This window comes from Amyelois transitella, chromosome 13 (genome assembly GCF_032362555.1).
Source record: "Amyelois transitella isolate CPQ chromosome 13, ilAmyTran1.1, whole genome shotgun sequence".
NCBI lineage: Eukaryota > Metazoa > Arthropoda > Insecta > Lepidoptera > Pyralidae > Amyelois > Amyelois transitella.
Genome location: NC_083516.1, coordinates 1688140 through 1705172, shown reverse-complemented (window position 1 = coordinate 1705172; position 17033 = coordinate 1688140). Strand labels below are relative to the sequence as shown.

At 36.5% G+C, this 17033-nt stretch overlaps 1 protein-coding gene across 2 annotated transcripts; it reads right to left on the bottom strand.

Annotated features, from left to right (window-relative positions):
- Positions 1–3555: 3555 nt before the first annotated feature.
- Positions 3556–16398, bottom strand: LOC106139033 (uncharacterized). Of its 2 annotated transcripts, XM_060947113.1 has the most exons (9): positions 15696–16398; positions 14796–15007; positions 13237–13449; positions 11708–12562; positions 10170–10541; positions 9297–9404; positions 8227–8313; positions 7349–7546; positions 3556–5864 (listed from the first exon to the last, which is right to left on the bottom strand). In XM_060947113.1, the coding sequence occupies exons 1-9, from the start codon at positions 15976–15978 to the stop codon at positions 5823–5825; spliced, it is 2370 nt and encodes a 789-aa protein (XP_060803096.1). In that variant the 5' UTR covers positions 15979–16398; the 3' UTR covers positions 3556–5822. The 2 variants fall into 2 exon arrangements, with proteins under 2 accessions (XP_060803096.1, XP_060803097.1); XM_060947114.1 differs by lacking the exon at positions 9297–9404.
- Positions 16399–17033: the final 635 nt, after the last annotated feature.

Sequence of the window (17033 nt, the reverse complement as noted above, 5' to 3'; positions counted from 1 at the left end):
CTACAGTACATTCGTGGGAATGGGAAATGACGGTATATTTTCGATGGAGAATAATAACATTTATACATATGTATGAATATATTCTCCATCGAAAATATGCGATTACTACTATTACTTTATTTACTATTTTTTGTAACAGGTAGAGTGATTCAAGAGGAAGGATTTTATGTATAATTTTTTCCGAATTTTGCACCCGTGCGAAGCCGGGGCGGGTCGCTAGTAATATTTAAAGAAAAAACCACAAATCAAAGACAGTACTGCTTTAATACATTCTTATATAACATCATATAAGTTACATAATACATAAACAGTTATATAGGTAACAAAACGTGACTAGCCTTGCAGAAAGGTTGCGACGGACGTCACGAGGGTCCCAGCCGTGGGTTTGAGGTTAGGAGAAAAATATGGCCTACGAGACTGCACAAAAATAGTTTAGGCGGTATATTTCAAAAATATCTAAATATCGGTAATATCTTTCCAGTTTGATTTCAAAATAATATTATACAGAGGTCCGTTTATAAAGTCAACCGCATAACAATCTTAACTAAATGAAACTGTCTGACGCAGTAATAGAGACGAATTCGCAGTGAATTTGGGCGGATTGTTATACCGTTGACTGTACATATAAGGTCTATTTTATTAGAAAAGTCTCAAAAAATTCAGTGCCTTTCACCATATATTCAAGTAATTTAAATTGTAGAAAAAAATTATATATTTGTTGCAGTTTTGACATTCAGTCAGTTTAGATAGGTATTTCAGCCTTAATTTAAAAGCAAGAAACAAAAACTTCATTTTATTATTACAATATCCACATTTCGTTCATTTCAATGAACGTTAATGTCATCCTTAATTACATAAACATAAAGTCGAGTGTACATTGATAGGCCACAAAAATAAATTGAATAAATAAAAGGAAAAGTCACAAGAGTATCCGAAAATTACTCTTACTATTGAAAATCACAACATTCACTTAGTTATTGTATGTTATTATTGTAAATAAGTCCAGATGTCAACATATTAATATTTAGTGAAATAACCAGCCGGTAACGGCCCTTAAGAGGGGGTGAGGGGGAGTAGTGGTTAGAATACTATGTACATACGGTCAGATATTTTGGCACAGTGTGTATAGAAAAGTAGAATGTCTGTATTTATATTTGTGTTACTTTAGTAAATATAATTTATATATTTGATTGTGGCAACTTATCCATAGATTTTATTCTATTATGATGAGAAACTATTTGTTTTATTGTAATTATATCATATTACTAAATCTCGGACATAGTATATTAAAATATATTTATATAAGTGAAAACTATGTCAGAGGGTTTTAGTGAGAGTTTAACTCGATCAAACGCGCCCAGCAAGTAAACGCGCATTTAGTACGGCACCCGCCATTTTTTTCTATCACGCGAAAAACTATCGCTTTTTCGCTTTTTTTATAGTGACGTGAAACGGAACAGCGATAGTTTATCGCGCGATAAAAACTGCATCGCGCATGCCGTGCTCTGGCCATCCAACAGACTGGATCGGTACGAAAAATTTTTAAAGTAATTTTTCCGTCTTAAGCTTTTGTTAAATGCCAAGTTATATTTCCATGAACAGTGTACAGTCAGCCGCATATCAAGTTATCCTGCACATAACTCAATCACGCGTTAATAGAGGTGAATTTGCAGTGAATTTTGGAAGCTTGATATGCTGTTGACTGTTCAAACGATACATTATCTATATATGCCGTGCCGTGTGGTTCCCGGCACTAGAGAATAGTGTTTTATTTTAATTAAAATAATTATACATTCATTTAATCACACGACCTTTCGGCCTTTTGGAGACTATTGCATCTGTCTACCCCGCGGGTGATTTAAACGTCACTATATTTAGGTTTATTATAGGTACTAAGGAATTCCTCAAATACCCGCGGGAATGGAAATTAGCGCGATTTTCGACTTACGCGGCCGGAGCTGCGAGCGAAAGTTATACACAAACCAAGTATTTAAAAAAAAACTATAATAAGTCGTCACAACCACAATCCTTCTTGCAACCAGGCACTTCACTCGATAACCTTATAATGGGTTATGTCAGTATTTCTTACAATAAATCATATATTCTTATCATGATATCGACATTATTCTTTTGTTCATATTTACAAACATTTCATTAAAATAATGAATGTCTAAGTTGTTTAGGACCTAATAATAATAAAAATGATAAAAAAGAAACCGTACAAATTTATAATAATAAATAATAAACTTTATTTCTGTACCGTTAAGTTTAAAGCATATTTGTTACCAAAAATTATCTTGGCATTAACATAATTTCTACCTATTTTGTCTCATGCGGCTCTTTAAGCAATCTATCTAACTATATTTATTTTATTATTTAAACTTTATGCACGTTAACTGTACAAAACGTGGACTTAATGCCACAAGGCATTCACTGCTGATTTTTTTACAATCTCTGAAGTAATTAAATTAGTTTCTTAAAATACTATCTTTCAGAAATAAAAATATCAAACAACATCATAAATAAGTTAATGCAATATGCCAAACGGCATTAAGTTCGCCTTTTGTACATTTTTTTGTGCAAAATGTTTTTTAATAAATAAACGTAGCCAATTAATAGATTGTAAGAACCCCACGGGAATACAAATATAGTAAGTTTCCTTATACAATTAAAAAAAGGAATGAAACATTTTAATGGGGGTCAGCCAATAGGTTATTTATTTATTTTTTAAATCAATTTTATATTGTTCTCGGTAATAATTCTTTATTGACATTGAGATTGCACATTGACTTTCATAAGTATAGGTATACCAAAATATTCATTTAAATAATTTCAATGTTTGTAAATATGACAATTAACCACTTTGACAGTGCCTGAATAATCCAGCGAAGCGTTCTCTGTCAGTATACAAAATAATCTGATTCCGATACATATAGTTACAATGTATAATTTATATGATACTCCATCATAACTTTACAATATTCATGTATGCCTACTATTAAATAACTTATACAATAGTTTTGCATATTTATAATACACTCATCAGGCACGCTGTTCTGAATTATTCTGAAAATATTTGGTAATCTCAATGCATTCTATGTACACGACTCGGACAAATTAATATAAATAGGAATATAATTTTCACGTTCTTTCAAATACGCAAAATATCATAAAAGTTTATTATTTCGTTTAAATAAAAAAAAATAAGTCCAGGAGCCACTTATCTAATTTGTTAATACGATCCAGCATATCTTTTACGTTAAAAATTACATATTTACTGTAAATTACACAGATTGAAATTTAGCCTCGAAGTTCGAGACTTGCGTTACAACATACTAACTCAACGATACTATATTTTATAGATAAACAAACAAGATACAGGCCAATCAGAAAAATTCGTGTCTCATCATGCCCTGGCCTGGATTGGAATCTGGGACCTCACACACCCACGGGTTCACCACAGATAAGCGCACTCCCGCTGCGCAACAGAGGCCGTCATGAATGACATTTTGCGTAACTATTTGTTATGGAGCGTTTTAATATGAATTGAATTTATTTAAAATTAATTTCCCTTCAAAAATCAAAAAGTTTATAACTTTGCTGAGGAATTACTAAGCAAAATTTTCTATTCAGAAGTAATTCAGAACTTTTAGACTATCATACATATTTTCACTTTTAGCTCACTCATAATTGTTGCCTTAACTTATTCTTTGCTACAGCACAGTTGATACAAAATAAATGATCTTCTTAGAGAAATTTGTTGATACAGAAATAAAAATAAAACACGAAAATAAAAAAATACAACCGAAAATAGGAGTGCACCATAAGAATGCCGAAATAACGTAATTTTCGAAAAACATTCATTTAGGAGTTACACGTGGATTAAATAAACCCACATTATATCGACATTCAAAACATTTTATGTTGATCGGTTTAAAATAAATATCGTTGTTCTACGTGATAAGATAAGATCATACAATACATTCAGATGTTTGAGACTTAGATTTACAGGACCTATAAAATTATATTATCATTTTAAATCTGTCAAAAAACATACTATAATTATAAGATGTCATTATAACCAAAGTCTTTCCACAACCAGGAAACAAATATTTATTATTATGCGGTACTTTGTCAAAAAAAAAAAAACAAAATATACTAAATAAGGTATTTTATACATAGGAACAATTTTGTGTGCATGAAAAAACGCACAGAACTAATTTTTTAAAAAATGACAGAAAATCTTATGTTGGTAGAACGTTCTGGTTCAAATAAACTTAAAAGTTGCCATATCGAAATATAATATTAATTCGCATCTTACTTAAGACTAAAATACAAAAGTAGGCATTATGACACAGCTTTCACTAAGTATATTTTTCAGCAAAAAAAATAATAATAATAATAATTTGGAACATCGCACAGGAGGTGTTGGTCAAAATATTAATAGAAATTTCATTCATTCATTTATTTAAGTTAAATTCTTTGAAAACATTAAAAAATAAGGTAAAAGGCATACCTATGTAGTGGAATATTAAATATAACGGCGCCATATTTTTTCAGTAAACATTTCAATCTGCCGCGAAGCATGTCACTTACAACTTCAAAACTCTTTTTCTCACAAACTTTTCAGTAAATATAATATTCCGACCAAACCCCCATCAACCCTGGGCGTTATGTCTGTAAAAAAAATGCGTCTTTATCGAGTCAATAGATTAAATGGAACATTTTTTGTCATTTGTTATACCAGAGATGTTTATGGTGGTCATTTTATCGGATTCGGAGTCATGGACAAAAAAGGTGGCAGAAAATAGTTGGAACACTTAATAAATAAATATATACGGGACAAATTACACAGATTGAGTTAGCCTCGAAGTAAGTTCGAGACTTGTGTTACGAGATACTAACTCAACGGTGCTATATTTTATAATAAATACTTATATAAATAAAAATCCAAGACCCAGGCCATGCAGAGAAAGTTCGTTTCTCATCATGCCCTGGCCGGGATTCGAACCCGGGACCTCCGGTATCACAGACAAGCGCACTACCGCTGCGCCACAGAAGCTGTCAATTTATTCCACCAATAACTCTGTTCTGTGGAGTGATGATTCGGGCTAGAGCGACCCAAAGGGAAGGTTTTAGGTTGGTGTGATGCCTGGGGAACCGCGCAACAGACCATGTTAAGTCCTAGGTTGTATTTATGCTCATACATACATACATATGGTCACGTCTATATCCCTTGCGGGGCAGACAGAGCCAGCAGTCTTGAAAAGACTGAACGGCCACGTTCAGCTATTTGGCTTAATGATAGAATTGAGATTCAAATAGTGACAGGTTGCTAGCCCATCGCCTTAAATAAGAATCCCAAGTTTATAAACCTAAGCCCAGAAGTTATTATATTAAACTAGCGACCCGCCCCGGCTTCGCACGGGTGCAAAATTATAAATGTTATTATACATAAAAACCTTCCTCTTGAATCACTCTACCTGTTACAAAAAACCGCATCAAAATCCGTTGCGTAATTTTTAAGATTTAAGCATACAGACAAACAGACTAAAATAGCTTCTTTGTTTTATACTATGTAGTGAAGTCCAGCCTCATCAGAGTCAAAGTTTTGTAACATCTCTGGTACAGACTATTAAATGTCAAAAACTATTTCATTACAATCTATCGACGATTCAAGTACATTTTTCTATAGACCCTAATGCCCTTTTCCTTAGGAACGTCGCCTTCAGAGATTCATTACCAAATAAGGCCAATAACACTACAATATGTATATATAGCTTTGTCAACAATGCTATACATAATATAGCACTTACTATTTATTAACCGGAACACATTTCCGAATGTTCGTCCCACGCCGCCACCTGTAAAAATAATAAAAGCATTGATTAGAATTTAATTTACTACAGTGTAGTTTGTTCTGCCGCTTCTCCTACACGTGCGCTTTGAAAGCGGTAGTAGATATTATTAGATTTAAGTGATGTGACGTCACTTAGATCAATGATTAGAATTTAATTACTACAGTGTAGTTTGTTCCGCCGCTTCTTCTACACATTCTTTGGAAGTGGTAGTAGATATAATTCGATTTAAGTGATGTGACGTCACTTATGTCACAACTTTCAAATGAGAGAAAAACGGCAGTGTACAAAATTGTATTCAAACCAGTCTGGACCTATGATATCCAACTATGGGTGACAGCAAGTAATAGCAATATTGATATTCTCACTCCATCCCATTACCATGGATGCCGTAAAAGGTGACTTAGGGAGAGGCTTATAAACTTGGGATTCTTCTCATAGGCGATGGGCTAGCAACCTGTCACTATTTGAATCTCAATACTATCATCAAGCGAAAAAGCTGAACGTGGCTTATCAGTCTTTTCAAGACTGTTGGCTCTGTCTACCCCGCAAGGGATATAGACGTGACCATATGTATGTATGTACATAGTATGTTTTCCTTCACCGTAAGATTCCCCTATGTACGTTGTGTATACATAAATAAATAAATAAATATTAATATATACGGGACAAATTACACTGATTGAGTTAGCCTCGAAGTAAGTTCGAAACTTGTGTTACGAGATACTAACTCAACGATACTATATTTTATAATAAATACTTATATAGATAAACATCCAAGACCCAGGACAATCAGAAAAAGTTCTTTTCTCATCATGCCTTGACCGGGATTCGAACCCGGGACCTCCGGTGTCACAGCAAGCGTAGTACCGCTGAGCCACAGAGGCCGTATAAATTTAAGATTGTTTAATTTTTATATTGTTTGACAGAGTTGAGAGGAATGAGTGTCTTTTCACCTAACCATTCAGTGTGCGAGCGCACACTGAGTGGTTTAAAATTGAGAAAGGTTTATCCTGACACAAGCACTCGAATCCTCATATAAGGATTTCAGTGCTCGTATTAAGAGACTGCTTACCCCATGCATAGAAAGTGCTGACCACAATTCATTCCTCTCAACTCCGTCATACAATATAAAAATTAAACAATCTTAAATTTATAAAAAGGATGAGGATCTACTTGTTATTACAAGACAAACTATCGTAGCACTTTGAGTTACAAAGGCAACCATTTTTCTTGCAGAGACACCTTTTTGACCTTGGTCGGAACAGTTTTAACTGGCTCTCTTCGGAAAAACGCGTGTTGTCTAGTAAGAACTAGTTTTAACTGATATTTAATTTAGAGCATTAGTTAATTCTAGTTTTAACAAAGGCATTTAGTAAAAACTAGTTCTAACTAGGGAAAACGCGTTCTATCTAAAAACTAGTTTTAACTGTAACATATATATATATATATGTATAGGTATGTAGGTATATGTAAATATATGTATCGACCTGACAGTCCCTGGAGCAGTACCACTGGTTGGCGCAGCCGGCGCACACGAACTGCGCGTGGCGCCGCTTGCAGCCCTGGCACAGCGGCGCGTCCGCGCGCTCGGGCTCCGCGCCCGCCTCGTCGATCACCAGCCGCCCCGACCCGGCGCCCGGCGGAGAGTCCGCTTCTGACGCGGACGAAGCGCTCTCCTCATCATCCTGCGAGAATAAAAAAACCAGTTAATTATGTACTTAGTCTTGCCATAAGTATGCACCTATTTTAACCTGTGAGAGTGTAAACAGTCAATGTTAATGCTATAAGTATTTTAAAATGAAATAGGTAGGTACATATTTTTTTTATTGTGTGGTCAACTAGTATTTACGCTACGCCTACAAGAGCTAATTAAGCGCAACCTTTTGTAGCAAGCGAATCTTTAGTAGATTAGATACAAAAGATTGAAGATTTTACACAAATCCCACGGGAACAATAGTCCACCTTTCTGGAGAGGGCCCACGCGCGAATTTAACGCAACTTACAAAAAATTCAAAAGATTGAAGATTTTACACAAATCCCACGGGAACTATAGTCCACCTCTCTGGAGAGGAGCCCACGCGTGAACTTAACGCAACATACAAAAGATTCAAAAGATTGAGATTTTTCAATAATCTTACGGGAAGTATAGTCCACCTCTCTGGAGAGGAGCCCGGGGTGCGCCTTTTAATCATGATCCTGGATTGGATAGGTCAAGTTTTTACACGAAGCGACTTCCGTCTGACTATAAGGTCAGAATTTTGAAGGGGAACCCGATCCACATTGAATAGCAATCTCCGCTTCAATACTTCAACCAACATTATATGTATTCTGGCAAATAAATTCTGATTTTTGTACTAAAACTTACCAACTGCACAACTTCTTCCGGTTTTTCCGGCTGGGAATCGGGCGGTGGGGTTGGCTGCACTGGCGTTATCGTAATCTCGCCGCAGTTCTGCCAACATTCACAAATCGTAATACCAATACATACGTTATATAATTTTTTAACACTGGCAGTCGAGAAATAAGAAAAATACGATACAAAGAACATAATGTATTGCATTATTTTTTTGTTTCTGGAACAGGCGGTAAAAATGTATGTGTTCTTTTTTTAAATTATTTTCTTTGTTATAAATATAACCGCATATATAATATACTTAGAAATATTGCTTTAAAAGGAAGCCAACATGCTTATACAACTCTAAATTTTGCCGCCAGCTTTACGAATTACAATTCTTTCGATACTAAAATTGCATAATACAGACTTTATTTCCCGCTTGTCCCCAAGTGCAAGTGAGAGGCATATAACAAGCTCGTAAGCAGCGTTTGATCCCAAAACAGCCATGCTATTTCCCACTATACTATATAATATCTACATATTAAATAGCTCAGATTTCAAATTAAGTACAAAATCTCAGGGAAGAACGCCAAACTCACCGCCAATAGTACACCCATCCGTTTTTTATTAACTCGAGTGATTTGCCTATAAAATATAGCTTTTGTATGTACTTAATTTGAGATGACTTTATTATATATTCACGCCTTGTCCCTATTATGAGGAAACCCACCCATTCTAGTAATCATTGAAGCATTGCCTTAGAATCTTATCGCGATAATACATTGTGTAAATTTGAATGTTATTTGTGATATGTAAACATGATTATGAGGTGGCGTATTTGATTTTGCAATGAGCATTGCCATTCTCTGCACTTTGTAAAATATACTTGTTCAAATCAAATTGTATATTCAACATAATTTGCTTTGTAAATAGTTAAAACTGTTTCAATTGTTATATTTCAGACACTGGCCGTTTGGCCTTATTAAAACTCAAACTATTTAAAAAACAAAATAGAACTTAAATCTAAATTTTGAATTTGGATTGATCGAGGCCAATTAGAACACCAATTGGGTTTTCTTTCGTACACATTGAGGTGGTACCTTGGCCTGACCGAAAGTTGGCAACGGTGGCGCGCTCTGTTTCCGTTCCGGTGACGTGAGCAGTTTAGCCAACGTCGGCGAGTAACTCTGAGACGCAGGTGACACCTGCTGGAAGGTTGGCAACACCCATTCAAGCTATTTCAAATTTGGAATGCAGTAGATGCGCTGTGTCCCGCGTGAGCAATGTAAAGGTCGTTACTCATGTGTACGACACCGCGCGGCAGAATAAAAGTCGATGTCAGTAATCCAAGTAGTGGTATTAAATTCAGACTAAATTTCTGTTGGCTGAAAATTTCCAAAGAATATGTTTTTTTTAAAACGTTCGTTGTCAACACGGGCAACGAACCTTAAATGCAGCTACTTTTTGTCACATTCATCAGTATAACATCTTAAAACCGAATAAATACATAAAAGGTGTGTAAGGCGGTATGGTACATAATAAATCACAAAGTTTCTTCTACTGAGGATTGCGACCAGCCATGGATTATTCACGAACGTCAATAAGGCATATGTCTCATCTTCCGACTCTCCCTATCCAAATCCTATCCTATAGTTATAAATTGTCGTAGAAGATATGACATGTACCAAGTGTAAGTTCGTGAATAAGCCTCCAGTTCCGTCGCACGCGGGCGAACGACTATGACTCATTGACCTTTACACACAAATTTATTACACAAATAAAAGTGTCATTCACATCTCACTCATAATTCTAAAATAATAGGTGCGATCGCAACGCTCGCGCAGGACAAACAGCGCGCAAGCAATATTGTACTTAAATAATACAGCTGATAGAGATATCAATAAATGAATATGATTCTAGAAGCTTCAAAAATCGAATGTTTTATAAACGGCCAGTGATAATTTGAAAGTTACCTTTGTTAGTATGCCGTGGAGCAAGGAGTTTTGAGTCTGTGAGGTTGTAGCGGTTTCCTGGCTGGTTGTGACTGGCAGGAGAGAAATTTCTGGATAAGGCGGTGGTGGGGGTAGCCTTGGACTTGACGGGGCTACTCTCTCCGCTTGCTTCGTGGTGCTAGCGTGGGGTTCTTCGAGGTTCCTCTCTTGTCGCCGGCGACCTTCGGGCCTTATGTGGTGTTCGGGCCGGTTCATTTCCATGGGCCTATTGGGAACAAGGCTGGGGCCTTGTTGCATATTGGCGTATTGGACTAACACGTCTTTAAACGAAACGCCGTTGAGTAGACCGCCAGCCTGGAATTGCTGTAGCCGTTCTAACATCGCCTTTTGGCTCTGAAATTAAAAATTGTATTTCTACAGGTTTTTCTTTTGACAAACAGTAGTCAAGATAAGACCATACCACCAATTTTGCTAGTTTTTATTTTTTATTGCTATCAGAATAATTTGTGGTCATAAATTCACATAAATCCACACTAATAATAAAAAGAATGTTATTTTTGTATGTTTATAACAAATTAACTCAAAAAGTACTGGACTGAATTAGTCAAAATTTGGCATAGATATAGAATAGATCTTCAGGACTGAAATAAGCTTTATTTTTTTTTTTTATTAGAAATTCCCACGATACCGACGCCCTGCGCAAAAGCTAGTACATAATAACTAAAACAATCGACGCAAGTTGAACGTACATAAGCTCTTTAAAGTAAAGACAATCACTGATATAATGCTAATCATTACCATGATTATTTATGTGAAAGTTTATAGTTTTACATTATCTGTAAGCGTACGCAACAATCAATACCGACGCGTGCTAAAGTCGCGTCGCATCGTGTCGCGTCGCGCCGCGTCGTGTCTCACGTGCGTCTAAAACTATACTACCCAACATACATATAAGCAATACGTCCTTCACCACAGCCAAATGACGATTTCATGTAACAATTACGTTGTGACATTGAAACGGGTTGTGTTCGCCTTTTTTATAAGTATAAGCTTTTCACAAGCCCCGAATGAAAAAAGCACAAGAAATTAGGTACATGTTTAAAAAAAAGAAAAATCTTTAATAGAACAAAGTTTACAATAAAAGTAACAAACATTATTGGTGTTTATTGATTTCTGGGAGCTTAAGTGATCCATGCCTACGTGACAGGATATTAAGTTTAAGTAAGTCTGTATCTCAAGAGTCTGTCCCACCACTTGTTAGGAGATGGAAAGTCTTTAGTATGTTTAAACTGAGTAATTAATGGCTACTTAAGCAAATATAATTGCACAACTTCAACCCGACTTGGTAATACTGTATCAGGATTGGAGTTTCTTAAATATCTATCTATATATTATCTTATGATTAACTAATTAGTACCTAGAAATACATCAACTGTGCATGACACACGAAAAACTATAGCTGTTTCACTTTTTATTTTAACTTGAAACGGGAAAGCGATAGTTTTTATAGAAATAGGACACTAAATTAAAAAAAAAAAAAACGACAATTACAGACTCACCATATCCATGTTATTCAACAGCATATTGTTCAAACTATTTAAACTGTCAATTTTCGGTGCTATTGGCCTCGGTGGGTTCATCATGTTAGGATTGAGAATGGACTTCATTCTCCTGCCTCTCCTGGGCGTCACGTCGGGATTCCTTTGGCGATAGTCCGCTATTATCGACTTCACATCCTTCGTAGGACCTTGCCTACCCATCGGCATCCCAAAACTACCCGGCAACTGCCCATTCATATCCCTCGGAAATCCTGGTATACTCTGCATTGGACCAGGTAACATCATAGCCTGTGGAAACACCGGTTTGGGCATAGCTTGCAAATGAGCTGCTTTATCATACGGAGGAGGTAATCCGGCCATCGGATTGAAGTGGGTTGTGACCGGCATGACCGGAGTCTGTTGCATCATGGGGCTCATCGTGGACCCGGGCTGTTTGATCGCCAGCCCAGAGATCTCATCACTCTTGTCTATGGCCAAGTTCTTGGCTTGATTCAAATAGTCAAACGGATCCGTTCTCTCCGCTCCGTTCACATCAGCGGCTTTCTCGAACGATAACACCTGTTTCCGCCTCAATAGCCTTAGTAGGATTTCTTCTTTCACTTTCTTCAGATGTAGTATATTGTTCCATTCGTGTTCTTTCTTCTGTGCCAATTCTCTTAAAGTCTGTATCTCGGATAGAAGCTGTTCTGTATGCCTTTGTATTTCGTCAATGTTATTTTTTGTGGCGGTTTGTATGTAGTCATTTATCATGGTGTCATGTTGTGGAAATGTCTTTTCTACTTCTTGACAGAGCCTCTTCAGAGGGGACTCTGTCTCTACGTCTTCGCTAGCACGTCTTTTTATGGGATGCTCCTCCTAAACAGGGGGAAAAAATACATAGTTTTATTGCTTACCAATACACTGACGGGGAAAGAAACCATGATCCAGTACGGACTATGCAAATAGACCCTGCAAAGGTTGCTATATAAAAAAAGTTGTCTCAAGTAAAAACCTGACTCACCCAAATCCTATATCATGGTCAAACAGGCGCACTCTAAGCTCATGTTCAGAAAGGCGAGGCTGTAACCGGGACGAACGCCTGAAGGAAGAGAAATGTCATCCCCCATGTTTTTGTAAAGCCTGATAAATATTATGTTTGTAATTACAGTTGAATGCAGGGAAACTTTGAGAGCAACGGTGGTCGACCTGCATGGTGCCTGGTTTAAAACCGTGATAAGCATAAAAGGCACAGGTTCAAATCTAACCTCGGCCGTGTACCAATGACTATTTTCGTAGTTATGTACGTTAGTTTGAATACTAACTAAGTAACCACATTACCTGCACAATTATTTAGGTTAGGTTCCTCTGCAAAGGTTGTGGTCAGATGGAAGTCGCCTCGTTTAAAAACCTCCGACTCATCCAATCCAGGATCTATATTCCAAGGCATACCGGAGTATGCCTTTAAACATATAAGGAGCCCAGGGGCTTTTCTACCGAGTGGTAAGAATGCATCCGGGACTCAAGCCAGGAGTAAGAAGACGGTACATTACCTTAATGACATCCCCGTTAACAGGAGAAGGCGCCGACTTGACCTCTTTCTCCTTAACGACTGTCTCTTTCTCCTGAACCGTGGAGTTGGCGTTCTGAGCAACTTTCGAAGCATCTTCAATCATCTCTACATCTGTATTTTCTTTTAATGGTGGTGAAGTTTCGCTGGATGTTTGAACTGGGACCTCTTTGAGAGGGCTTGGCTCTTTTGGGGGCTGTGGTGAAGATGATGGTTGAAAATAGAATGAATGAAATGTCGTAGAAAATATGTGAAAAGAACATATGGATTTGTTGTAGTCTCTTCGGAGGCAAAGACTCATAATAATTTGCTGCGAAATAATTTTACAAAATTTGCTTCCCTGTCTCAACAATGCCGGCATCAACTCAATAAATGATGGACTAATGAATGATATTAAATCTACTCCAAATTTTTCTTATTTTCAACACAAGTTGAAAAAGTATTAGCTGAACAGTTCAACAAACATACATATAATCACGTCATTATGCCTTACGGGGTAGACAGTAAACACAAACAGTTTTGAAAAGACTGAAAGATCACTTTCAGCTTTAAGACTTACAGCCTTATTCATAAAAATTTCCTAATTAGTCTCTTAAGAACCTCTCAACTAAAATGTTGATTAAGACTCTTTAATTTTGTTATTCATAAAACCAGTTAAGTCATGTCTTAGTTAAACATCTCATTTTTTACCTTGGCAACATCGTGGTAGTTTTTGAGAAGAATTGTTAATACAAAAGCTAAGAAATAATGCATGTTCCTCATTACCTAAATCTCGCTCAATATTATAAACATCATCGTCGAAATCAAAATAATTTGAGGAATCAATTGTGAGTAAAAAAAATACAGAATTGACACGAAACAATAGAAAAGATCCAAAAAATTTAAACAAAACGCTCCATAGTCATTGAGATGCCAGATGTGAGCGAAATGGTCATCAATTTATAAGCCTTCCCCTTGATTGAGTCAAAATTCAAAATTTTTATTCATTTTGTTATAGGTCATTTCATATTACTTAATAATTGTCATATCTAGTAGAGCAGAGAGTCCCAAACTTATTTTGTCTACTGCCCACTTTGAGAATAAATATTTTTTTAGCGCCCCCATTTTTTCTCCTATTTGAGTTTGAGCAATCTTTTAATTCATATAAGTTGATGTTCACCAGTTGTTGTGAGTCGAGAGCTCTTGAAGTCGTTGTTTAAGAGGCCTCCTAGCTAAATAAAATAACAAATCACTCCCCCCCGCCTCTACACAACACCCCCATTTTCTTTCTGGGTCTCTTACCCTTGAGACCTGCAGCGCCCACAAGGGGGCGTTATCGCCCACTTTGGGAAAGACTGTAGTAGAGTTTCACAGTATGTAATGGAAGAGAAGCAGCTGGTAGGTACACACTATGTTTTTTATTCACTACCAGACCAGCAAGACCACTACTCAAAGAAGTATTGTAATGAATCCTTTAGGATGCAGTGCTATGCCAACAGGGTTCATTTTTAGTCAACAGGATCACAGGTTTTCTCCTGGAATATTTAATAAGTTAATCCTTACTTTATGTGTTACTGCTTTAGGTATATCTTGCAAAGACTCTGGTACTACTCCGATGTCCTCAGAAGCTTCTTCAACTGGAGCTGAGATGGGATCAGACTCCGGATCCTTCTGTATTTTTGGCAGTTCATCAACAGCTGTTTGAGGTATCTCGTCTTCAATCTCAACAGCTATAGGGGTGTTTGTTGGTCTGTCATCATTATTTAATGGCTCATCTAAAATGGGAAGTGTTATATTAATAAAAATGAGATAAGCTATATAAGTTAACATGATTGCATCATCCCATATTGAAAGCCTCTTTGGCATAGCGGTAGTGCACATGCCTGGGGCACACTGTCCCAGGTTCTAATAAGGCATTATGTGAAACAAACATTTTCTAATTGGTCTGAGTCTACATCAGTTTTTTTTATCTATATATTCAATATTCAATAAGAAAATATAGTATTGTAAGAATTTATGGTAAGACTGATAGGCCACATTCAGCTGTTTAACTTTAAGGATGACTTTATATGTGTAATTTGTCCGGAACTTATTAGTATTTATGTATGTATTTTAATTTTGTTTGAATTTAATAACTTGACCATGTTCCCAGTCATTTTGACTTAGCTCACTGTAAAAACACCAGGTGAAGAAAATACATACACTTATATTTATATTAATTATGACATTTTTTATTTTTAAAAAATACTTAAATAATTATTGTTTCTGCTGTTTATAGCCCTCCTAGAATTTGTCTCATTAGCATCCTAACCTCTCTTCTCTGAACAGCTCATGGTGAAATTTATGATTCCTGTTTTAATATAAACAACCCGTTGCAATTAAAAGTAAAATGTTGGTGTTACTTGTTTGGAGCTATACTTTTTGATACAAATAATAGTGGCATTCATTTACACAATACATTACCTTGAACTTTCTCTACACTCTGTGTCAATGTTTCTTCAGCATCATTTTCCCCTTCTAAACTCACTTCTTTGGCATTTTCATCACAGTTTCCCGCGGTTTTCACTTCCTCGCTATTTTCCGTTAGCGCCTGCTCTATTGACGGAGCTTTACCAGGCTCTGCATCGCTTTCATCTATTGCCAATGGATCCCCTTCATTTTCACCATTTGACTCAGCCACCGTGGTTTCCTTAGCTACCGGGTGGTCCTTCAGAGATTCCTCAATTTTCACGCTTATATCATTCATGTTTATTTACATATTTACGATTCACAAGTCACAGCACTGTCACCACGCCGCGAGCAGATTGCAAGCCACAAATTCCTTCATCATAACCGAGAAGCAGGCTAAATCTTCACCTGCTCAGTCCTTTACATTCGAGAAACTGCGAAAAGGCTTCCAAATAAAACAAGAAAGTCTAGAATGCCTGGAATTTCGGTAAATTGAGTAACATCACGATGCGCAAGCTGCAGCCGTGAACTCAGGGGTCATTGTGACTAATTAATTGATAACTAACAAAATCACTCATATTATCTAAAGAAAAAAGAACGCTTTGGTCTTATTACTCTTATTTGTTACTTGAGCGCAAATATTAAGATTTATATATAATTTTTCATAAAACAAAATATATGAACATAGCGAATACGGCAGAACACAGGGGACGCAAATCGTACGCAAAACTTACAGTGTTGCTATGGCTAGGTGTATCCATTTTCCATTAAACCATATATAATTTTATTGTGCGGTGAAATGATCATTTTTCTTATTAGCTGTTGCCAGCGACTTCTTATGCGTGGATCTGCCAATAAGCTACTTCATCAGCCCCCGTAGCTTGGCACGCGCGATGCCGCTTTTATCGCGCGAAAAACTATTGCTCTTTCGCTTTTTATTGCGTTGTGAAACGGGACAGGGAAGATTTACGCGCAATAAAAACGGCGTCGCGCGGGCCATTTACAGGGGCTAGTGTTATAATTATATTTTGAATAAAATTAAAGCGCGTGAGGGTTAAAATTACATTCCAAACTATATTAAAGGTTAGACCATTTTACATATCTATTAGATCTGCCTTGTTTCCTCGCATGAAAGCTCCTCATCTTTTCAGTTCACCTTTAATTTCTTGAACTTGCCTAGTAGAAAACACAGTAAACAGTGGTCAAACCCTTAAAAAAAACACGTAACCCTTATAACGACTGCACTACTACTTACTTAAAAACAAATGACATTGTAACAAGTAACAAGCAACAAATGACAAGGTAAGAGCGCCATCTACGATTATCTTTATCTGGCCGGCCCCCTTTCATAAA